Source organism: Eubalaena glacialis, chromosome 9 (genome assembly GCF_028564815.1).
Source record: "Eubalaena glacialis isolate mEubGla1 chromosome 9, mEubGla1.1.hap2.+ XY, whole genome shotgun sequence".
In the NCBI taxonomy this organism is placed as follows: Eukaryota; Metazoa; Chordata; class Mammalia; order Artiodactyla; family Balaenidae; genus Eubalaena; species Eubalaena glacialis.
The window spans coordinates 86,131,525-86,156,105 of record NC_083724.1 but is presented as its reverse complement, the minus strand read 5'-3'; the positions used below and the strand labels follow the sequence as shown (position 1 = coordinate 86,156,105).

The 24,581-nt window shown below is 39.4% G+C and overlaps 2 protein-coding genes across 6 annotated transcripts in view; both read left to right on the top strand.

Moving 5' to 3' along the window:
* Positions 1–7,708, top strand: part of TUT7 (terminal uridylyl transferase 7) — a 59,617-nt gene extending 51,909 nt beyond the window's left edge. For 3 of the 5 annotated variants that reach the window (XM_061200565.1, XM_061200568.1, XM_061200564.1), the window contains one exon: positions 6,694–7,708. In XM_061200565.1, coding sequence (XP_061056548.1) covers positions 6,694–6,761 — 68 coding nt within the window. In that variant the 3' untranslated portion in view covers positions 6,762–7,708. Of the gene's footprint in view, positions 1–64; positions 337–6,693 lie in introns of those variants that run through there. The other 2 variants (XM_061200569.1, XM_061200566.1) reach the window with 2 other exon arrangements.
* Positions 7,709–11,268: 3,560 nt separating this feature from the next.
* ISCA1 (iron-sulfur cluster assembly 1) lies at positions 11,269–23,728 on the top strand. The gene is made up of 5 exons (XM_061199223.1): positions 11,269–11,385; positions 12,090–12,278; positions 19,109–19,162; positions 21,857–21,962; positions 23,433–23,728. The coding sequence occupies exons 1-5, from the start codon at positions 11,269–11,271 to the stop codon at positions 23,579–23,581; spliced, it is 615 nt and encodes a 204-aa protein (XP_061055206.1). The 3' UTR covers positions 23,582–23,728.
* Positions 23,729–24,581: the final 853 nt, after the last annotated feature.

Below are 24,581 nucleotides of genomic sequence, written 5' to 3'. Positions count from 1 at the left end.
AGATGTGAAATATGTCTCAACTGTAAGTAGTATTAAGTTTCCGAAAAGCTCTTCCTTTTCACAGGCTTATTTATCTGTGATACACGGGTAGTTTCCTAACAAGAGCCTGCTGGTGTGGACAGCCGCTGCTCTCGCACATCAGCTATATTGACCTTAGAAGAGATTAGCTGCTCTGAGCTCCAGATGTCACATTTATAAAATTGGCAGTAGCACCATCTGTGTCATCGGGTGCTGAGAAGATTAAAGCACCCATTCAGTAGTAAGCACTCAACCAAGTTCTCTTTTCCTCTCCTGATACCTCCCTCCATTCCTTTCCACTAGGCTACGTATCGTTCTTAACTCTCAAATGTGATAGTAGTAGATAGAAAATTCCATTAATTTCCTTGATCTTCATTGTTTCCTCCCTCCCCCACATACACACAGCCAGCACAGTGCCTTAGATGTTCAGTAAGTTTGGAAGAATGATCAAGAATACGAGCGTTAAAATCAGACTTAACTTGAGTTTGAAATCCAGCTCAGTCATTTACTAGCTGCATTACCTCTGTCGAGTTATCGAACCTCTCCGTGCCTCAGTTTCCTTGTGGATAAATTGGGGCTAATATCTCACGGGGCAATTGTAAGGATTAATTTCATATATGTAAAGCCCTTAACACAGCATTTGGCACACATCACTCAATAAATTATTACTACTCTTATTACTGTGGTTAACAGAAAGTCTCCAACCATGCTGTAATTCTCTCTAACTTCTAGGACAAATATATAATGGAAATTTTTAACAAAACAGGAGTATGTGGAGATTGGAGAACCACAGTCATAAACTGTTCAGTATGAGAATCTCAAAAAACTAACATTTTTCTATTTCTTAATCCTCTACCGTTTTTGCAAAGAAAATTACTTTTCAAAAGAAACTACCTCTGTCTCTTCGTTTATTCCATTTTAATCCCAGGATTTGAAATCTTAAAAATTGGAGATACTGTAAGAGATTGCTGGATATCTTTTCTCCTTCATGCTGATGTATACTTTTTTCCTTGACCAGAATGTTAAAGCCTACTTATTAAAAACAAAAACACAGTTCTCTTTATGATAGTAAATTTAAAATAATAGAAGCACTTTTTAAAAACCATATGGGGAAATCTTAGTATCAGTGAATATAGATCATTCTTTTTCTTACCCTTCTTGATATTCCAGTATATGAATATACATTATTTATTTAAGCATTCCGCATTCCTTATTAATGAACTAGCTCTTTTCAAACATTTGTTATGTCAGTGTCTTCAAAACTTTTTTGCTCGCATACTCTCCCCCAAAATGTTGAACCACCAATATATCTCCTTGTATGTGTTTAAGTTTTTTTTTTTTTTTTAAGGAATTCCTTTATTTTTATTTTTTATTTATTTATTTATTTATTTATTTTTGGCTCTGTTGGGTCTTCGTTTCTGTGCAAGGGCTTTCTCTAGTTGCGGCAAGCGGGGGCCACTCTTCATCGCGGTGCGCGGGCCTCTCACTATCGCGGCCTCTTTTGTTGCGGAGCACAGGCTCCAGACGCGCAGGCTCAGTAATTGTGGCTCACGGGCCTAGTTGCTCCGCGGCATGTGGGATCTTCCCAGACTGGGGCTCGAACCCATGTCCCCTGCATTGGCAGGCAAATTCTCAACCACTGCGCCACCAGGGAAGCCCCTGTGTTTAAGATTATATCTCAGTTTTTCATCATAATTGCAAAACATGTAATTTCTGGAGGTTTTTTGTAAAGGCGTTTTAAAAACAAAACTTTTAAATCAACCTTAAAGGTATCAAATGAAATATAAATATTATTGCAGAAATTTTACATCTTTTTTTTTTTCCTCCTTGAATTCTTTTGTTTCACTTCCATGGAATTTTATCTTAAGATGATACCTTTTTATCATATATATTTCAAGCATTTTATTGACCAGCCTATCATACTTATCTGCAACAGAAGTGTTTATATAAATTGGATTTTTTTTTATAAATTGAATTTTTAAGCTTTTTATTAAATCTCAAAGTGTAAAAATTTCTTCTAAATTATTTTTATAGTTATAAGAATAATGTAATTAACCAAAACAAATGTTACAAATTTTGATTAAAAATTGCTTTTTATGTTTACTTACTGAAAATGACTGTCCTTTAATTAGGTGGGATTTTTTTCCCCATGCATTCATTTATCTTTGGATCAGTACTACTTATTGCAGGAATGAAACAGTGAATCATTTCTATTCCTAATCTTTTTGTTTTTATACTTGGTAAACATTGAGAAACCTCATTAGTCTTTATGGTAGCAAATTAAAAGTTAATAAGAAATACCTTTAGGAGTCTGGGAAGGGAAGATGTATTACAACAGTGCCACTCAGTTATTTTCATTCCTTTTTAATTAAATGACCAAAAATCACATAGTAATGCATCATCAGAAATTATTTTGATGGTCATCAGCTATCAGTGTAATTTCATGAAGGCTAAAAATTTGGGTTTTTATTAGAGGCATTCACATTTTGTCACAGATACCAACATTTTGTGTGCCTCCCTGCCTCCCAAGGCTTTTTTTTTCACCCTGGGGCAACGTACCACGTTAAGAGGTGGATGGTTAGAAGGTATGCCTCTCTGTCTTGTGAAAGGGGAAAGAAAAAGTGGTGTGATTCCTGAGAACCAGCCCAAAGCCTGGGCCACAAAGGCATTCTCAGGAAGAACTCAGAAATTGAAGCACTGTGGTCAACTCTCTGATTGCCCAACGAATACGTTAAGCACTTGTCCTGTTAAGCTATTCAGGAATACAAGTACCCAACGTTGAAGACCACTGTTTAAACATTATACTGTATATTTGCATGTTTGTCTAGTTATTTCCTCAGGATAAATACCCGCTTAGGAGGATAATAGGTTTAAAAGTATGCATATTTCGACAGAGATACAATTAATGCCACGTTGTGATTGTTGACAATCTCAGAGAGTCATTCACAACCTTTCCATACCCTCACTTCATTAGGGTAGTCTTTTTTGCCAGTCTGCTTGAAGTTCTACTGTTACCATTGAACACTAACATTTCCCACATTTTCATTTGTATTTCTTCATGTTATATCTTTGTATTTTCGTTGAGGATTCATTTTTGTCTTTAGTTCTTTCTACTTAGAAATTCATTCATGCTTTGTCAAATGTGTTACAGTAGCCTTCGCCACCACCACCAGTTTATTATTTTTTCAGCCTCATTTATGATTTATTTTGCCATACATACATTTGTTTGTTTTAGTAGTTTGATCTAGCCAACTTTAGGGTAGTTTCAAGTCATGCTTACACAATTTTAAGAATTTCATGTTCTTCCCCCAGATTACATAAAAATTCATATTTTATTTCTAGCAGTTTTATCTTTTTTTCTGGCCGCACCATGCGGTATGCGGGTTCTTAGTTCCCAACCAGGGATCGAATATGTGCCCCCTGCACTGGAAGTGTGGAGACTTAACCACTGGACTGCCAGGGAAGTCCCATAGTTTTATGTTTTTACATGTGAATTTTTTATATGAAGTTTCTTCAGGTATGATGAGATTTTATATATATATATATATATGGGATTACATGTTTAAGTGATGCAGTAATAAAACTATAAGTACTATGCTTAGAAAAGAATGGTTTCTTAACATTTTGGGGAAAAATTTTTTTAAAGATACAAATAATATAACACCTACCCATCTACTAGAGAATTGGCGTTATTTTTTCACATTTTCTTTTCAATCATTTGTTAATAAAAGGTTAAGATGGTGACTACCCCAGGCCCATTCTGTCTGTCATGTCCCCCTCCATCCCAGAGGATCCATTATTATGACTTCAGGTACCCGTTCTTTTTAAGCCCTTACATATGTATCCTTTAACATATGTATCCTTGGTGAATATTTAAATTTAAATGACATATCACACTGTATAATAAGAATGTTCTACAACCTGCTTTTTTATATCTATTTAACAAAATTATTTTGAAATTTATATATGTTACTGTATATAGATTTAGCCTCTTTCTTTACAGTATTGCATCATACGAATACAGAATATTTTATGTAGCCATTACCTAGTACGTGAACATTTAGATTACCTCTGATTTTTTCCTATTATAAACGGTGTTGTAGTGAACGTTCTTGTGTGAGTCTTCTTGAGCATGTTTTAGAGATTCTATAGTGTTTGGGTACCTAGAAGTCAAATTGTTGGGTCATAGCACATTTTCATATGTGCATATGTGCCTTTTCAGTTTAGTTAGATACTGTCCTATACCCTCTTATTGGTTGAAACAATTGTCACTCCCATCAGCAGTGTTTATTCTTACAAATCTGATGAGTGAAAAATACTTTGGTGTTGTTCTAATGGGTATTTTTTTGACTCTGGTGATGCTAAGCACCTTTTTCTATGTTCGCTGGCCAGTTGGAGTTCCTCTTCTATGAATTGTCTATTCAGATCATTTGTCCATTTTCCTGTTGCATTATCATTTCCTTAATAATTTACAAGGGTTCTTCATTCTGAATACTGAACATTTATTATTATATACTTCCTTAATATCTTCCTCCAGTATATCTTGTCTTTCACCTTGTATCTGTTGCCACTTCAGTTTTTAATTTTGAGATGATCAGATGATTGGTTTTGCCTGATTAGTTTTCATGGACATGTGATTCATGATTTTAGGGTTATCTTTCAGAAATTCTTCCCTAGCCTGAGGTTATAAAGATATACATCTGTATTTTTTTCTAATAGCTTTAAAACCTTATTTTTCCTATTTAGATCTTTAATCCATCTGAATTGTGTATAGAATATGAGGTGTAGTGATCTAAATTTTTGTCCCTCGAGTGAAAAGCCTGTCCTCAATACTTTGTGCAGTTCAGAATATCAAAGATGTGTATTTTTGACCAGTAGACACTCTGTGGTATAAATATGGTATTTATACACAAGTAGAGTGCTTTGAATCTTCCTGACATAGCACTCATTTTTCACTGTGAGTTGACTATCTAGATGTCCTGCTTTGAAAAGTTTGCTTTTGGGGGGCATAAGTTTATATTTGCATACTTAATATTTTGGCTTTGGACATTTTAGAAAGTATAGTTTAAGCAAAGTGAAAATAAAAGCCATTTATACTTGTCCTGTTCTAGAGCATTAACAATTATTTAGGTTTTGGAGGTAAAATCTTCCCATCTTTTTACATCAGTGTAATGATAATAGTTAGCATTTATTGAGTACTTTCTATGTGCCAGGTACTATTCAGTTGCTTTACATGTATTAATTAATTTAATCGTCACAATAACTCCAAGGGGGTAGGTGTTATTGCCCTTATTTTACAGATAAGGAAAATGAGGCGCCAAATATCTGATTGGTAGGGTTTTTCCTTTTTCGTTTTTTAATTTTTAGTTTTAATGAAAATATTATTCATGTGGTTTTATAACCTGCTTTTTTTTCATGTTATTAATTATCCTTCTCTGCATACCTAATAATCCTATTGTGTTCATGATATACTTAGTCATATCACAAGTTCTGGACACTTGAGTTGTTTGCATACTTAAATTATTGTAAGGTTTGGATGAATATTCCTTTACCAAAATTTCTACCCACTTCCCTGTCCTTCTCATCTTCCTTCAAACAATTTGGTGGTTAGGAATTGGTATCTTGTTTGCATTTCTTTGATTACCCATTGATATTGAATATTTTTTATATACTTATGTGCTGTTTTTTTCTCTTTCATATATTGCTTTTTCTTTCACCAGCTATCTATTGGTGTTCATCTTTTCTCTATTGATTTGTAACTTCTTTAGTACTAAGCATAGAAAGCCTTTTTCATAAATAAAACATAAAGTGATGTACTTAGGAAACTCTTTCCCCACCCCAAGATTGTATAAATATTCACTAGTTCTTATACTTTGACTCTCTTATATTTAATTCTATAATTCATTTGGAATTAGGTGGGGAGGAAAAGTATGATGTGAGGAAGGAAACTTATCTAACCCTTTTCTTCCAAAATTACTTATTTGACACAATGCCAGTTACTGAACAATCCATACTTTCCCCCATTGGTTTGAAATGTATATAATCAATGTGTATAACCTTTGTTATATACTACTTTCTTACAAGTAATCACTTAAGAATTTCTCAGTTTTCTTGCTTTGTTGATCTATTTGTTTAGACTCCAGAACAGAATTTATTAACTGTTCTGTGGTATGCATTTAATTAGCAGTCTTCATTTCTGTCCTTCACCTGTAAATATAATAAATTTCCTTTTTTTCTTTTAAATCAATGAGTTATGGCTACAATATCACCATTCACAGCTTCGTGTCTTCAGAGTAATGATGCAAGATATTTATTTCTGACCAAAGTATTCTTTGCAATCTATTCTGTTTGGTTGCAGATGCAGAGCAGAGCCTTTAAAAGTTCACCTGGCCTTCTGTACCAATGTGTAAATAGTGAGCATGCAAATGTATTAAAATGATGTCACTCTAGCAACTCGTCTGCATTTAGAAAGAATGTGACAAGGCTTATGTTTAATAGATAATGTTCTATATATACCTTTTTACAATATATCTAGCCAAATTACTTGATTCAAAACAAGTGACCAGTATGAAAAGTTTCTGTGAATAATTAACAATAAGAAGTAATTGTATGGCGTTTACGATAAAGTGAGGCTTGTTTCATTTATGTTGGGTTTTGTTTTTTCCCCTCCTCTAGGTAGCCTTTCCAGTAAATATATGACTCAGGGAAAAGCCTCAGCGAAGAGGACCCAGCAGGAATCATGAGGGAAGGAAAATGCCGCACTCTAAATGGCCACTCAGGCGTTCCTATTCACTTTGAAAATTAGGTTCATTTCACAGGACACAGCAGCATAGATCAGGCTTCAACTTAACATTTAAGGGAAATGTCAGATTTTTTTTTTTAACTTAATGAAATTGTTAATGAGGAAAAAAATTTTTAATATAGTCTTACCTACTACAAATCCCTGTAGATTTAAGGATTTTAATAGAAAGCCATGATGTATGTATTGAAGACAGGTTTAAAAAAAAAAAAATGTAACTATGGGCCAGTATTCAGGAATACAATTTCATGCTTTTTAATTCTTTCAAAGCACACTAAAAATGGCGTGCTGATAAACTCCAAGTAAATTAATTCTTTTTTTCCCTTATAAATCCTTTTTGTTTGTTTGTTTTGAAGAGGGGAAATTATATTTATTGTTGTTGACTGAATCCTTGTGTGAAAGCGTGTCAAATATGTGTGAACTGCCACTACTGTATTTACGATTTACAAACCTTACTTTATTGATATTTGTAGAAGAAGTGATAACGTGAACATGAGTACCTATTTATGTGAGCCTTCCGTGGATGAGCAGTGCCACTGAGGGGCTTTTAGTTTTTTGCCTCTCTAATTTTAAGTAAGTTAACATATAACTACTATGGTCATAAAAATGAAGTAAGGAAAACAAGAGTCCTGTTTGCTGCTAAAAACATTTTCAAAGGAAAAATGACAAAAGTAATTTTTACTTTTTATGATATTCAGAAATTAGGGTGGAGGACTTTTAAAATCCCTGATTATTAAAGAGGCTATCTCTGCCAATCATGAGTTTGATTGGTATCATTTTGGTCTGACTGGAGCCCTCCTGGAACTGTTTCTCTAATTCACAAGCCCTTCAGAAGTAGTACATGGTCTAAACTATGCCTCGGTTTATTTATCATTTTGAAATAAAATCAGATTTTCAACCTGTAACTTTATCCACATTACTTTCCACTGAGAGTCCTAAATTTCCTGAGGAAACTAGGTCAAGGATTAAGGGCAGTACAGATCTGCTCCTCTTTATCCCATGTTCCCTTTACATGTGCTCATTCGATCTGGTGTCTATTGACACCCGATGCCTGCCAAGTCCTGGGAATGTGCAAGTAAGAGGCACAGATTTAGGGGGATGAATGCATAGGAAGGGCTGCAGGGGGTGCTTGCTGGGCAAACATTCCCAGATAGAAGAGGGTTCAGAAAGTAGCACACCTTGTGTGCCCTTCTTTTAAACAAATTACTTGGAGACATTTTCCAGCTAAAAAAGAATCATATCAAAATTAACTTTAGAGGGGAGTCCCCTTTGGCTTAGTGGTTAGGATTCTGGGCTTTCACTGCTGTAGCCCAGGTTCAGTCCCTGGCCAGGGAACTGAGATACTGCAAGCCACACGGGGCAGCCAAAAAAAGAAAAAAAAAATTAACTTTAGAGTAGGGAAGTTGTGGTAGAAAGAATTAGGGATTATTCCTTACTCGGTTTTGAATGAACAGAAACTCATGAATTAACAAGTGAATTAAGCACCCTGAGCTAAAACTGCTCTACCTGACTTTCCTCTGCTGCTCCTCTTTTCTTCTCTTGCCTTCACGCATGAAAGTCGACTGGACACGTAATTCTTGTCACTTTCTTTGGAAAGACTGTTGATGGCATTCTGTTGTCTTCTGGCATAGTAACGAGATTGGGGCCAACCTGATTTTTGTTCCCTTATAGGTTTTATTTTTCTGCTTGGATGCTTCTGTGTTTATTTCTCCCTGTAACTTTTGTATCAGTGACTTTTGTCTGAAACAAAAGTGAATCCAATGTCTCTCCCCACCTAAGGTTTTTTTTTTTAATTTGAGAGAATATCTATATTCATAATTTTAGTTCTCAAAAATACTTTTGTCTATTCTCAAATGCCTCTCCCTATCATCTCTTTCCTTTCTGGTTAGGAAAGCTTGTCAAGTTTAACTTCCACGTGACTGGCTTGATTTTTAGTGTCATTCTGCTGTTTGCTGTTTCTAACATGAAGTTTGTTATTGCACTTTTAACTTTCTTGAACTTACCTAACCCACCACTTTCCTTTTCCTCTCATTCTTTTAGTTTGTTCTTATTATCTTCCTTTTCATAGAAACCATATTTTCATATATCCTTTTAAGAATGTTGAAAGTTTTCTACATTTTATTCTGATTTCTAAAGTAGATTCTGCCCAATATATTTGATAGCTTTTTGATTTTCAGTTCATCACACTGCATCAGTGGGACAGTGACCAGTGTTTGCCAGCAGACCTGGATAATGTATCGCCCTTGGTTCTCTTCACTCCCTTTGCTTGGATGCTGGTCACAGCCCCTTCTCAGCACCCCAGCTGGGGGACAGGAACATCTGCTCCATGCTGAGTCCAGTTTCCAGGGCGTGGCTATCTTGCAGATGCAGCTGGTCTGTCTCTTTGCAAGCTCCAAAAATGCCCCACTACCAGGGTTCTCCCTTCCTCTTTTTCTCAGGAACGAACAAAAATATGAAATCCATTTTTTATACCCCCAATCTACACTTTTTAATCTCTTGCTCAGTGTGTATAGTAGCAGCAATGTGCACACTTAGAGATGTTATTAAATGTTCTCAGATAACTTCAGTTTATTTATTCAAATATATATATATATTCCCCTAGTGGAAAAAATCCTGGGTAGATAAGTCAATAGGGTTCAGTATTATGGCAAAAAAAAATGTTGAAAAGCAAACAGAATTTAACAAACTTCCCTAAAACTGCAAAGATGTGCTCGGTACTTTTTTTTCTTTGAAAGCAGGCTTGTTTGGACAGCAGCAGTCAAGAATTTAGCACACTTTCCACCGAGTGGAATTCTAGGCTTAATTAGGTTCTGGCTCTGCCATTTTTCCAGCTGAGAGTGTGGCAAATCCCCCTGACCTCTTAGCAGTTCATTTTCCTTGCCTGTAAAATGGAAATCATACCTGCCCTTCCACAGTAGTGAGGATCAAGTGCGGTCTTACTAAGAAAACACTTTTTTTAATGTCTAGAACCCTGAAATTAAATCCTGAAGTGCAGTGTTGAACATTTCCGTATTGTAAGTTTTTAACCTATTAGTGGAAATCTAGAAGTGGTTACAGCTTGCGACCACTTCAACAGTCCCCACACCCACCTAACTTCAACACCACACAACAGCTGCTGCTCTGAGATAAAGGAGCACACATTTTTTATATAGTCATGAAGACACTTTCTTCTAACATGCCAATTTCTTTCAGGGATCTGCACCAGTTTCAAGTAACATTAGGTATGCCTGATCCACTGACAAGTAGATTATGTGGCTGAGCACATACATGCAAAACAGCCAACAAGTTAAAAACTGAGTAGTGTGTATTAAATAGAGGAAAGAAAGCTATTAGTCATACACAGGATCCTCAATCAGAAAATTTAGGACTAGATTTTTTAAATAGTGTCTAAGGCACTTTACTAAAGGGCTTGAGTTTAAGCATCATTTATAAAATAGCCATGCCAACGCTCCTGCTGTGTGGCTCAAAGTAGTGAGGCTCCAATGAGATAATGTGCTCAAGGGTTCTTCTGAAACCTGAACAGTGCTGCACAACTGTATAACATTTTTTCAATAATTGATAAAAATGATACATGGCATCTTTTTTTTACATTTTTATTAATAAACTTTCTTTTTTAGAGCAGGTTTAGGTTCACAGCAAAATTGAGCAGAAAGTAGAGAGTTCCCTTATGGCCCCTGCAGCACACCAACCTCCACCACTGTCCACATCCTGTACTGCAGTGGGACATTTGTTACAATCCATGAACCTACATGGGCACATCATTGTCACCTGGAGTCCATTGTTTACGTTAAGATTCATTCTTGGCGTAGCACATTCCGTGGCTTTGGACAAATGTATAATGACATTGTATCATACGGAGTATTTTCACAATTTATGGCATCTTTGAATATCTATTACCAATTAGCACCCTTTATGGAGCACTGCTGTGTGCTGTGCAGTCTTCCAAGAGCTTTTCATTTAATCTTCACCATATCTTTAGGAGACAAGGCATGAGAAGGAATGTGATCACCCACCTAGTCACAGATCATCACCTAGTCAAATCACCCACCTAAAGATGAAACCAAGAGACAATTCCACACTACCGTTGCCTAATCCCACAGTTTCTTCTGTGCACAGCGGGTCTTGGAAAACAACTGTTCTCTTACTGTCAATGCGATTGCATCTCAGTAGCAGAGAGAAAATTACTTAACGAATTCTGAACTATCCAATCCTGTAGGCTCTAGGGGATGAAAGATAAACTGGGTTCTAATAAACACTTCACACTCCGCCCCGTGGTGGTGCGCGCGGCGGGGGGTGAGGGGGAGCCCTCGCCCAGCCCAGCCTTTTAAAATAAAAATTAAAAACACTTCACTGATTAGTTCTTTCCACGTCAAAACACTGAGCAAGAATCCATCCTCCCCAGCAAGACTCCACAGAACCGCCTCCTTCCTTTTTCCCTTTAGCACTTAGAAATGCCGCCTTTCTTTATGTTCTCCTCCCATCTGCTGCCCCTGCTGCACTTCTCTCCTACCAGGATCTCCAATTCTTCCTTGGACCTTCCGTTTACCAGGCTTCCTGTGTATGCCTGGGTATAGTGCTGGCTGCACAAGCCTGGGGCTCAGGAATGTTTGCCGAATTAAAGGACAGAAGTCCCTGACCAGCCACAAGATCTGACAAGCAACAGGTATTCCATCAAGCTATCGACTGGTACTCGTTATAAAGGTATTCCCCGAGCTGCCCAGTCACATCTTACAGTAAAGCTGGATTCCAACCTAAAGCGAACATTGTGTTAGTACCATATTTCAACATCCCAAGCAGCTTGGGGAAAGGCGGGGGAGAGAAGGAGGATGTTTATTGAGAATCTGCGGTAATTCTACGCTCTTAAGAACTGCCTAGCTGGACCAAAAAGGAAGACGGAAACGTATGTAGCTGTCCGGGCCTCGAATCCATTCTGCCCTTGAGAACGGCACCTCCCCGGCCGGTAGACTCCTCTGAGTTCTTAAGCGGCGGGGCAGCACCTTGCCCAGAAGGCAGGGCGTGGAACGGCGCGCCTCCAGAGTCCACAAGTCCGAGCTCATTCCATGTGCCCCAGTCCGGCTTGAGTCTGCGCGCGGGGATCTGCCGCAGAGCTACGACCTTGCCCTCGACCCCTGTGCCCCGCGTCACATGACCACGGCCCGGGCGCCACGCCACGCTCTCCGCCTGTCACTCATACGGCCCGCCCCCCGCCCGTCACTCATACGGCCCGCCCAATGGCGACGGCGCGGGCGGGCCCACGAGGGGCGGGGCCTAGGGCGCCGTGCGCCGGAGCTTGTGGCGTCAATGCGCCCGCCGTGTCCATGGAGAGAGGCTGAGGTGGCCGAGCTCCGGCCCGAGGCATCGGGGCGCCGGGACGGCGAGGATGTCGGCTTCGTTAGTCCGGGCCACTGTCCGGGCTGTGAGCAAGAGGAAGCTGCAACCCATCCGGGCCGCCCTCACCTTGGTGAGTGGCTGGGGCGCGCGACCGGGCCTGTTATATTGGTTCACCTTCGCCCCCGCGAGGGGGTCACGGTGGCAGGGCACAGCACGGCCGGGCGGCGGGACCCCTGACCCGCTCCGCAGCCGCCGCATCGTCCCCACCCCCAACTCGTCTCTGCTGGGGAGATAAACAAGCGCGGGCGGGGCTGCTCCTCGGGAGCCGAGCGCCCGGGAACTACGTTTCCCAGCAGGCCGCGCGCCGCCGCGTGCGGAGGGGGGAGGGGCGGCGCGAGCGCGGCCCCTGGGGGTCAGGCGCGGCTTTTCCGGAGCTTGTGGCCGCGGAGGGTCTTGCCGGCGCAGCAGTGCTTGACGTCGCGGGTTACTTAGAGGTCGAAGTGCCAGGTGCCGGGCGTAGCTGGGTGAATGAACCAGGGTTCCTACCCTTGAGGCGCTTGGGGAGAGCCGAGCCTAGCCTCGCCTGGCCGGAGGACCACAGTGTGATGCGGGAGCGCCGGTGAGAGCGCGGAGACAACAAAGCCCACCCCCTTGCGGAGATCAAGGCTGCAGTGCACAAAGGGTTACTTCCTGGTGTCTGGGGTGGAAGAGGCTTTGAAACGCACTCTGTGCCTCCAGCAGTCCTAGGCCGTGGTGGCTCTAACAAAGGACAAAGAAGGATAAATTTCCACCCTGAGTGAGTTTATAGTGTTCTCTGGGTGAAAGGTCAAACACACTCAGAGGAAACTTGCTGCAGATACTTAAAGAATTTACTGCGCAGGCTGGATCCCCGACGTACTGCACAGTTTTGTTTTGAGTTTTAAATTCACATAAAATTAACCACTTGTAAGCGTTCGATTCGGTGGCATTTAGTACATTCACAGTATTGTGCAACTGTCACTTCTATGTAGCTGCAAAACACCTGGCCCCAAAAGAAAACCCCCTGTCCATTAAGCAGTCACTATTTGCAGTTTTGAAAGATTGATTTCATAGGAAATCTGATGATCAGTTCAGCATTCTTCTCACACACACCCCACTCTTGGTAAAGAAGCCTTTGTGCAAACACTCAATTCCTGAAGACTGGGGAAAACAGATTAAATTGAATCATGGATTCCGTTCAATTTAATGCCATAAGAAGGCCTGTTGCCAGAAAATTCGTTTCAGCAAAACAGGAGAAAGTCATGATCAGGTGGGAGAATATATTTTTATAATGGGTCACTGTTTTAGGTGCACAAGGAGGTTATCCTGTTTTTATGTGATACTGTATTCTACATTCCTTTTTTCTGTACCATCAAGCCCATTTTCCTGTCTGAAAGATACACTGTCAAATCTTAGAATTCTCCAAGATCTTGAAATCATAAGAACTAGAAGGCACTACTCATACTTTGTGTCTCCTTTCAATCTGAGTAAAAATTATTCAGAAATCAAAAGAACTCTACCACTGATAGAGCCAGGAAGAGTCAGAAAGTGTGGAGACACTTTTTTGCCTTTTCTTTCTCCACCATTTGGCGTGGTATCAATACCTTTTCTTCAAAAATTGAGTCATACCCTTTCTCTCCATTCCTACTTAGTCATCAGACATTTAAGACCTACATTTCCCACCCTCTTGCAACACAGTCATGGGCCTGGCCTTTGGCACCTCTAGAAATTACTAGGAACAATAACCCAGCCCACTTTCTCAGACCTGGGCTCTCAATCCGCATTTGCTCCTTTATGCTTCATTACCTGTCCCGGCTTACCAGGCCAATTCTGCTACCAGCACTGCTTTGTCATGTCAGTTCTCAGTTCACAAGGGCTCTGTGTTGCCTTTGATCAACATTTCCAATTAGCATGCAGGAGTCCATTGTCTGAATTTTTCCTACTTAACTGTCTAGCAGACTTTAGTCCCTTTCCCTGTGATCTTAGCTGGTGCCAAAGCACATCCCTGTTTCTTTCCACCAAAGGTCTGTGGTAGCAGGCTTGCAGTTATTTTAATCCTGGCATGTGTTCCTAGTTTTAACACACTGGCGTGCATGTATTGATATCTGTGCTTAATTTTTAAGTGTTTTTGCAAACGTTTAACACCATGTTCATTTAAGTGCAAAAGCAGTGAAATCATCAAAGGACTAATGAGTGAAGACAGATGAGAGCAAATGAAATGAGACAGTTCAATGAAACGGGTAAGAAGAGATGATGAATGTTAGCTAAGTATATAAATTTTGACATCAGGAATTCGACATGTTGCAACCTTTGAGAAGTGCTGTACCTGTGCAGTCTAGTCAGTGAGAGGTTAGGAAAAGGTATTGATGAAATAAAAGCATGATTCCATGTTTTCAGAGCCAAATTACCTGTGTTAACTGATGTTAATCCAGGAGAGGATTGGTGGTTTGCCGGAGAGAAAGACTTCAAAGACTGGTCACAGGCACTTTTATGCAACCAGGGGAGGGTCCTTGATAGAATACTTTAAGGTTTCAACCCACCACATCAAAGTCAGTACCCTTCATCCAAGGAGGATGACATCCCCCTTCCCTACTTCCCTGCAGGCCCAGGAATTGCGAATGGAATTGTATGTATAGGAGCCAGAGTAAAATATGACTGAAGAACTTGAAGATTTAACACTACACTGCAGGCAGAGGCCTTTATTTCCATTGTACAAAGCAGAATCATTGCAGCCGTAATTAGGGTTAGGGATATACCCACAACTGGCCTAAAACTCAACCAAAGATGTGAAGATTAATGGTACATAGCCAGCATCATTCTTGATGCACAGGAGAGAAGATAATTCATTACATACAGTGGGTGCCTTAGGGCTTAATTTCTAGCAGCTCCTGGTTGAGAAGGGTATGGAAACAATATGATGTTAAATACATGGGAGCTCAAGGAGGTGTTTATTCATTGAAGGAATAGCCCCAGAAGTCCTTTGGAACAGTGACCAAGCTGTAAGATTGGTATATGGAGGCAATTTAAGGGGCATTACACAGGAAACAATTGGAAGTAACCTGAATGTCTAACAGTGAAAGGCCAGTTAAATAAGTAAGAGTAAATCCTGTTGGTGAGATATGTAGTCATTGTAAGTAATGATTTTTTTTTAAAGGTTTGGGAGTCATAACTTAATTCTTTGACTTACTAGCCCTGTGCAAATTATTTAGTCTTTAATACCTAAATCACAGAACTGAAAGAATAAAAAGATGATGCATATAAACCATTAAGCACCTAGAAAGTACTCAAGAAACAGTGAATATATGTATGTTACTGTGTATCAAATGAGTAGCATGTTAAACTTTCAAAAGTAGGCTACAAAATTGTGAATATATACTATGATTATCTGCATGTACAGGAATAGGCAAAGACAAAAGGGAAACAGCATCATAATGCCATAGCTGTTAAAGAATGAGTCAAACAACATACACTGAAATTTATTCATTGGCTGCCCTTTATCTACCATCTTTTAAACCTTAAAATGCCAGATTTACAATGAAACGAAAGTAGGTTGTAGTTGTTGGCTCATGTTTAGTATACATAATCGTGGAGTTAACTTTGGGTTTTAATCTTGTTTCCTTAAACAGCAAAAAATGAAAATTGCCTGGGGAATGACTAAGGAAATGCAGTATTGAGGATGGAAAGTTTCTGCTTCAAGGAATAGAAACGCTATGGCATTGGATAAAGTAAAAGTATGTTGCTATGAAGTAGTCAAAAAATTCATTTATCTACAGTGCCTTCTCCCATAATTTCAACCACAAAAACAGACTAGAAATCTTTTTTTTTTTTTAAGGCCAAAATAATCTCACTCAAAGATACTCTTTCACTTGAAAGAATGTCTTGTTCTGTGATACACATATGAGAGAAATCATTATATTTTATTGAGTTTCAAGGGCCTCTTGAATTTTATTTCACTGGCCAAATTCCAGGTGACTTAGACTCATTGATTATACATAACTTTCTTGGGTGGGTGTGGGTAACTTAGTTGTTTGAGGGAGTATGTTGAAATTGGAGGGCCGCTAGGCTTGCAGCATGTTGTTTTGTTGAAGTTTTTATACTATTTCCCAGAATGATCTTAAGTCCCAAATGTTCCCCTGTTTAGTCATTCTGACTTGTTCTGAAATTCAGATCCATTGCTTGGAAAGTTCTAATAACCATATCTTTACCCCGAAATGGACTCTCAGCAGGGTTATACAGCATCAGTAACACTCCTCCCAGTGGGGTATATTTGATTATTGCCTGACACTAGAAAATTAAGACATGTTTTGGTTCCTGTAATGACAGTTCCCAGGCACGCAGGCAGTTTTTCTCTTAAGCCCCTTTCAGTGTGAAATGTTGAACATCAACCACTTTGTGGTAAGTGGACCACTCTCCATGAATTGCTTTTGTTTGCTGTTTGTTTTCTATTAAGAGTTGAGAAAAGAAGGAAATATATTGCTTTTGTAAAAACCAAATTAGATAATTTAGAAAGTCACATGGGACTCGGGAGTTCCCTGGTGGTCCAGTGGATAGGATTCGGCGCTTTCACTGCCGTGGCCCAGGTTCAGTCCCTGGTCAGGATGAAAAGAAACACGTGGGGCAGCATAGTACGTGTGCCCTGAGCTTACACCTCCCATCTGCTGGCAATAAACCAAGGCTCCGCATCAGGTTGGACTTCCAGTCAGTATTTTCCCATGGCTGTGCCTTTTTTTTTGTTTTAATTTACCTGAAATCTTTTGATTGTAATTTGACAGTAATTAGATTAATTTCTTCAGAACTCACATGGGAAATATCACCATGAAAATCAGGAAGGCTAGTTTTTACTGGCAATCATTTAGAAGGGTAATAAGCATTTTTTAAAATTTTTTTCCATTAATATCTCTCTAACTATTTGATCTTAAAAAAAAAAAAAAAAACCATAATTCTCTGCAGAATTTCCTCCTTCCCCCCACCCCCCCATCCTATTCCCTGTCATTGATCTGCTTGGCTCGTGTTCTGATAGAACCATGGGAAACGGCCTTTATAAACCACCCACTGGTAGTGATTTATTTAACTTTTTTTTTAAAGTGACACACAATAAGAAACACATACACACCGTATGTTAATAACTGAATCATAGTTTCACTGTTTATCAAGTGCAGTGCACTATTCTGTGATTTTTGGTTTTTTTTTTTGGCTGTGTTGGGTCTTCGTTGCTGCGCGCGGGCTTTTCTCTAGTTGCGGCGAGTAGGGGCTACTCTTCGTTGCGGTGCGCAGGCTTCTCATTGCGGTGACTTCTCTTGTTGCGGAGCACAGGCTCTAGGCGCACGGGCTTCAGTAGTTGTGGCACACAGGCTTCAGGAGTTGTGGCGCGCGGGCTTAGTTGCTCCGTGGCATGAGAGATCTTCCCGGACCAGGGATCGAACCCATGTCCCCTGCGTTGGCAGGTGGATTCTTGACCATTGCGCCATCAGGGAAGTCCCTGTTTTTGTTTTTGTTTTTTTAATGATAGTCTCAACCTTCTACATTGGTTTCATGACTTTTCTAAATTGGGTCCAGACTCTGCTTCAGCATCTTCATCTGGCCAAGCCCCCACCAGACAGGGTGAAAGAGCACACTCGGGCCATCCATCAGGTCTGTACCCCCAGCACAGGCTTGAGTTCTGGTTACGATTACTACCTAGTTGTAGGTCATAATGTCCACTCTGAGATTTCACAAACCAGGAAAATGCCTGTATAGAAAACTGGAGGACCGGCTTAGCATTGCCAGCTAGAGGAGCTAGTAAAACAAAAAGTAGGAAGGACATGATCTCTTCATGATAATATATTCTCATTGTTATAATAATAGCTGGCTTATGTTGAGCTCTCTGTTCCTGGCGCTATTCTAAATGCTTTTCATGAATTCGTTCATTTAATCCTCACAATCCTGAGGAGGAGGGATTTTTGTCCCTGTTTAAGCCAGGTAATGGGCTGGGACACAGCTAGGAAGTGGACCAGCAATGCCCTGGGACAGGCTTTCTCCCTAACAGCCTCCTCAGGAAATTGGGGTTTGTAATGCTGATCTATGCATGAAGTACATTGAGACGTTTTCTTATTTTTGAGGACAACTGGGCTTGGTTAAACAGCATTTCTGCTGAAAACTCTTCCATGTTCTTGTTTCTATTATTGACTAGCTTAGTTCTGGTCATCTAGATGCTCAGATGCTGATGTAATAATCTCTGTGAATAGGGACTTCCCTGGAGGTCCAGTGGTCAAGACTTCGTGCTTCCAATGCAAGGGGCGCAGGTTCCATCCCTGGTTGGGGAACTAAGATCCCACGTGCCGCGTGGCCGAAATCAATCAATCAATTAATCAATCTCTGTGAACATTTGGTGTGCCTGGCACGAGAGGCACACACTGGGTTATTTGATGCTAGTAACACTTTTTCCTCTAGGTGTGCATTTTGATGGATCTGAAATAGATTTGGGGTAAACAGAATGAGCAATAGAGTTAATAATGATCAATAGGAAAAATGCCTGAAGGTTGGCTTTCCCAATGTGGTACTTGATATCATTCATTGACTGTTGAGTGCCTTCTGTGTGTCAGGCAATGTGCTTGTTGCTGGGCATAAAGTAGGAATTTGAAATAGATGCTGACTAGAAAAATTACATTTGTGATGTGAGTAGATAGTACCATAGAGATTATGACAGGGAGCTTACCTTGACTGGGGGGTGGGGGCAGGGGATGAAGAGGATGTTGCTAGTAGATATTTTTAAAAATGCTTTTAATTGAGTAGAGTTCATATGCTTGTGTATGAAATCCACAAGGTACTCTGGTGAGAATGGAACATAAATTCACCACGCGAATTTGCTAAAGATAGACTTGAGTAGTCTTAAATACTAGGAAATATAAGGCTGAAGAATGCAAAGTCTGTAACTAACAACTTAATAACCTTCCCTTTTTTCAGACACCTTCAGCAGTAAACAAGATAAAACAGCTTCTTAAAGATAAGCCTGAACACGTAAGTAAAACCAGTCAGACAAATATTTAGTAAAAAATTGAAGTTGTATTTTCACAATGAATTTATCTTGTGATAAACAGTGTGCTTTCATTATTTAGGGGTTTTTATTTAAAAAGTAAAAAATGCTCATGATTTTTAAACGCAAGTAACACAACAGGGTATGATGAAAAGGAAGTCACTCTCTCACCCCACATTCTTCATTCATTCTCCCTTCCAGGAGGCAGCCTCTTCGTGTCCTTGCACAGATCATCTGTGCATTTTATTACCTAGACCAGGGTTTCTCAGCCTCAGCACTGTTGATGTTTTGGACTGGATAGTCCTTGTTGGGAGTGGATTGCAGGATGTTTAGCAGAATCTCTGGCCTCTGCCAGAGTTGTGACAACCAAAACTAATTCCCTGAGGGGAACCACTGGCCTAGACTTTGCTTGTTACATTTGCGTGTGTGTCTCTTTTCCTACTTCGGTGAGAACATACCACACACACTGTGGTTGCACTTTGCTTTGCGCCTAATAATATAGCTTGAAGATCTTTCCATATCCTTACATAAAGATCCTTATTCCCCTCATGGCTGCATATACTAGTATATTTCGTTGAACAAGTTTATTTAGCCAGGCTCTCGTATTAAAGGTCTTTTGGGTTGTTCTCATTCAGTGCTTCCACAAACATTATTCAACAAATATTTAGCATCTGTAGTGTGCCAGGCCCATTGTTCTAGACCTGTAGGCATAGCTTATTTCATCTACATAAGCTGTATTCTTAGATGTAGAAGTTGGGCAAGGGGTGTGCGTACCATCTTAATCTTAGCACGTTGTTCATTGCCTAAGGGATACTGTAAATGACTTCCAAGACTATTAATATTCAATAATTATACTACAGAGTAGTTTCTAAGTTCCATTGTACAACCTGTATTACAATGTAACAGGAATTCGATCATCTTCCCCCTAAGAATTATTAAATCTAAGTATATCAGTGTTCCAACTGAATTCCAACTCAATTTGGGTAGACTAATGACTAGAGTATAAATTGACCAGTTGACACAATTTCACTTTTGTAGAGTTGAGGGATGTTTGTTCATATTGACATGAACAGGGTTGAGCAAACACTTCATCAGGTGTCATTTGTGGCATAAGCAATCCCTTTTCCAAACTCCAGTTACCTAAAGCTGTATTTTCACATACTCTTTAAGTGTCTCTCTATTCCTAATAGTTGGACTTCCTGCTTGTTTGAGTCTTCCTATTTGCAAAGATAAAAACTAAGTTAAACAAGTATTTATGACGTGTGCTCCAGAATTTCAGCCAGGCAGTTTATTATTTACCATGTTGAATATGTGAAATTCCCTCACACATTCTCTAAGCTGTCACTCTGAAGGTGAATAAAGCTATAGTTCTGTCTCCTTGTTTGAAGACAGAAGAGAATACTCTGAATGCTTCAACTCATCAAAACCACCAAACAGCTTAACATCTAACTCACGCTGTTCATCAGATGTCTTCCCACTTTATGTTTGCTTTCCTGGAGCAAGCACATGTTACTGCTTTTCAGGGAATCAGGATCTGCTTGCTAAAATGATACTTCTTATGATAATGCTGTGTACGCATACGAAAAAGCAGATAGGACTCAAGAATAGATAGAAATTGGGTAGATATTGTTAGAAAACTACATTGAGGTAGACATTGGTATTTTAAAAGTGCTGTTTGGTCACTTTTTAAACTTCTTAACGTCTGTGTTGACTGCAGTCTTGCTTTCTGGTACTTGAGAGTGTTTACAGAATTAAGGCCCCATGTCACATAGAGGCAATACAATTGCCAGGTGATGACCTATGAACCTTGGTGAACCTAACCATAGGGAAGTATCCTGGGAACATCTCACATGGTGAGGTGGAGCAAAAACATTTTTGAGAAAGTCCAGTTTTCTTAGGTAGTCGTCTCTGCCATCAGATATTTTTTTCCTTTTTTTTAAAAAAAAAAAAAAGTGATTATTCATTTTTGGAATTAAAACTCTTCCCTTAAAAATGTTATTCCCAGTCAAAATGGTTAATAGTAATGGTTAAGTAATAAACATGCTTTAGGTGTAGTGGAATATTATGTAGGCATTAGTTGCAAATGATAATTACAAAAGCTAATTACATGGGAAAATGATGTCTTAAGTGGGAAAAAAACAAAGCAGAGAATAAATTTTTTATTTCTGCTCTAATAAAAACTATGTTTAGGGAATTCCCTGGCAGTCCAGTGGTTAGGACTCTGAGCTTTCGCAGCCAAGGGCATGGGTTCAATCCCTGGTCAGGGAACTAAGATCCCACAAGCCGCGTGGCACGGCCAAAAAAAAAAAAAAACCCATGTTTAGATTATATATGAGACAAAGACTGAAAGAAAATAGGAAAAAACATACAAGCTCATTTTTACGGTACTGGTGACTGTAGTTTTGGGGGGCAGTGTTCCCTCTATATTGCTTTCTTTGTATATAATTGGTTTTTATTCTTTTTGGATCCCTGCCAATGTTGTAATGATATTTGTACAGTAGTTAAATTTTTAAAATGCTAGTTTCCCATTCTGCTTATACTTCCTTTCCCATTCTGCTTATACTTCCCTACTGCTTAGCTTTTGAAGAAATGAATATTATCAAATAGGGCTTTTATTAATATAACTGTTTAATCTGTGCTACTTTAAAACTAAGTTTATTTTTACAATGCCTTTTCAGGTTGGTCTGAAAGTTGGTGTCCGAACCAGGGGTTGTAATGGCCTTTCCTACACTCTGGAATATACAAAGACAAAAGGAGACTCTGATGAAGAAGTTGTTCAAGATGGTGAGTTTTAAGCAGACTTTTTCTGGACACTTTGTTCTCCCTAAAATGTTTAGCCTTGTGTAGCATGGAGAGTAATGATGATAATAGTAGGAATGGTGTATATAGTGCTCACTGTGAGGGAGGCACGGTTCGACAGGCTTTCATATATTAACTGATTTATACACAGCAACTAAATGAGAATGGTACTGTATTGTCCCCATTTTGCAGATGAAGAAACTGAGGCACTGAGAGATTAAATATGTTTGCCTAAGGTCACATAGCCAGTAAGTGGCCTTATGAACATTTGAACCCAATCAAGTTCACTCCAGAGGCTGTGCTCTTAGTAACTAAGTGATAGATTATTGGATAAACTTGTTTATTTGTTTCAGTTATGAAAGGTTATCATTGTGTGCAGAAAGATTTTAAGATGATAAAACTTCAGAATGAACCAGCCACTTTGGTGTGAAGCATCTGTGTCAAATAAGTAATGTCATCTCCTGCTTTAGAAGAGTCTATTTCCAAATTGTATTAAACATTGCAGTGCTTTAATTATATTTTGCCCCTCCCCCCAGTCCCTGCCCCTACCCCCCAGTCCCTGCCCCTACCCAATAATCTGATAAAATCTATTTAAAACAAAATAAGTACTGCCACAACCTCAGGGGAGTTTCAGTGTGCATGGGTTCTGCAGCACTGGCTTTGTGTGCGCCATTAGCCAGTTTTCATGGGTTCTTGATGTGTATTCTTTTTATTGTACTTAAGTTACTGATCAATAAAGACATTTGTTAGTATATTATTTTTAAAATCAATACGTAAAAGTATCTTAAACCTGAAACTTTTCATCTTAAAGAAGAGATGTAATAAAGATAGTTCATATCTAAGTAATGATGCAGTTTTTTATAAGGAAGAAAGCTTTCTTAATCCATTAGTATTTATGAAGGTGCCCACCTCTACCAACTAGGTAGGTAGAGATAACTAGGGAGTTATTATCAGTTTTCCGGTCCATAAGCAGAAAAACGGAACTGCTTGTACTGATTTATGATATAGTCTTATTAAACTAGCCCATTATATCATAGTCCTTTGTGTTTCTCTAGGCTTGGCAGTGTGTTGTGTGTACAAATGTCATTTCAGGATTTTCATTAATCTTAATTGACTTCATCTTTACAGAACTCTTACTGGGAATATACACATTTTCTTCATGTAGCAAATTGAAGTATAGCGAAGAAAGGCAAATTCTAGTTTTACACAGAATTGTCATGGAATTTGCTGTATACAACTGTCTAGCCTAATACAGTTATTTTTGACATAGATTATTGTGTAGGAAAGGAGACAGAAAACTGAGCACTGCATCCCTTAAAGGAAATACTGAGACAGATTCAAAGCCTCTTGTTTGACGTTTGTTAGTGGATACTATTTAAAGTTCAGTTGTGCTTTGAATCAGCAGGTTCCATGGGATGGCAGGCTTTATATGACTCATGTTTTCTTCTCCCCCAGGAGTCAGAGTGTTCATCGAGAAGAAAGCACAGCTAACACTTTTAGGAACAGAAATGGACTATGTTGAAGACAAATTATCCAGTGAGTTTGTGTTCAATAACCCAAACATCAAAGGAACGTGTGGCTGTGGAGAAAGCTTTAATATTTGACTCCTCAGGACTACTCGGGCTGTAGGCCCCAGGAGAGCTGTGGAAGCTCTAGGGCTTATTGAAGAAGTCATAGGACTGTCACATGCTTAAGGTTTGTAATGTATGGCTGCCTTACAAGGAAAATAAACTGATGCATTTGAAAATGAAGCCAGTGTGTTAGATTCCAGAAGAATTGATACTTGTGTTCTTTATAGGGGACAGAAAATGAGAATCTATTGCTCTCTTTGTGTTGTCTTTCTGATCTGTAAAGAAAAAAAGTTTTACCCTGCAATTAAATTCTCCTTCCTGCATCCTTTCTGTTAGAACTAGTTTCATGGAAGTTGCCTTCCTGGGGGGATTTCAGAAAACATGTTCTTAATAGGTGTAGATTGGTAGATCTTTTGAAAGGATTGAACGTACATCTCCCAACAAGATGGATGGCGTTTAACATTCAGAGGCAGGAAGTCTTGACTGCTGGTGTGGTGTGGTGCTGCATTGTTTTTCTACCCAAACTGGGCACAGCGTTTCTACATTTTTATCTAAAACTTCATTGTCAGATGCCTCATTTGCTTACCCTGCAGCATCCCCAGCCATTAGAGTACTGGACAAAGATTTCCTTGAACTGTAGTGCAGAATAGTTCTGAGTGATGGGATCAAAAGGTAAATACTTCACCCACCTGTTTTTAAGTCCATTTCTTTTGCCCACCCTAAGCGTCTGCTCGGATATGGGATCTCAAGCGGACTTAGATCCTTTTCGTCGGAAGGTCTCTTAAAAGCCATCTAGCCCATCCCCTCAGTTCTATACCCGGGGAAGCAAAACCCCAGGGAAGCTGAAGGGCTTTTGTCCCACCTCACACTGCAGGCTGGGTAGGGGCAGAGCCGGGACCACCCACATCTCCCCCTCTTGAAGGTGACACGCCAGCCCTGCGCTCCGAGGCAGTCAGTGAAGGTAAACGGGTGATCTGGCTTCTTTATCTGGTGAACATTTGGATAAGATTTCTTTGTAATTTGGAGAGCATAT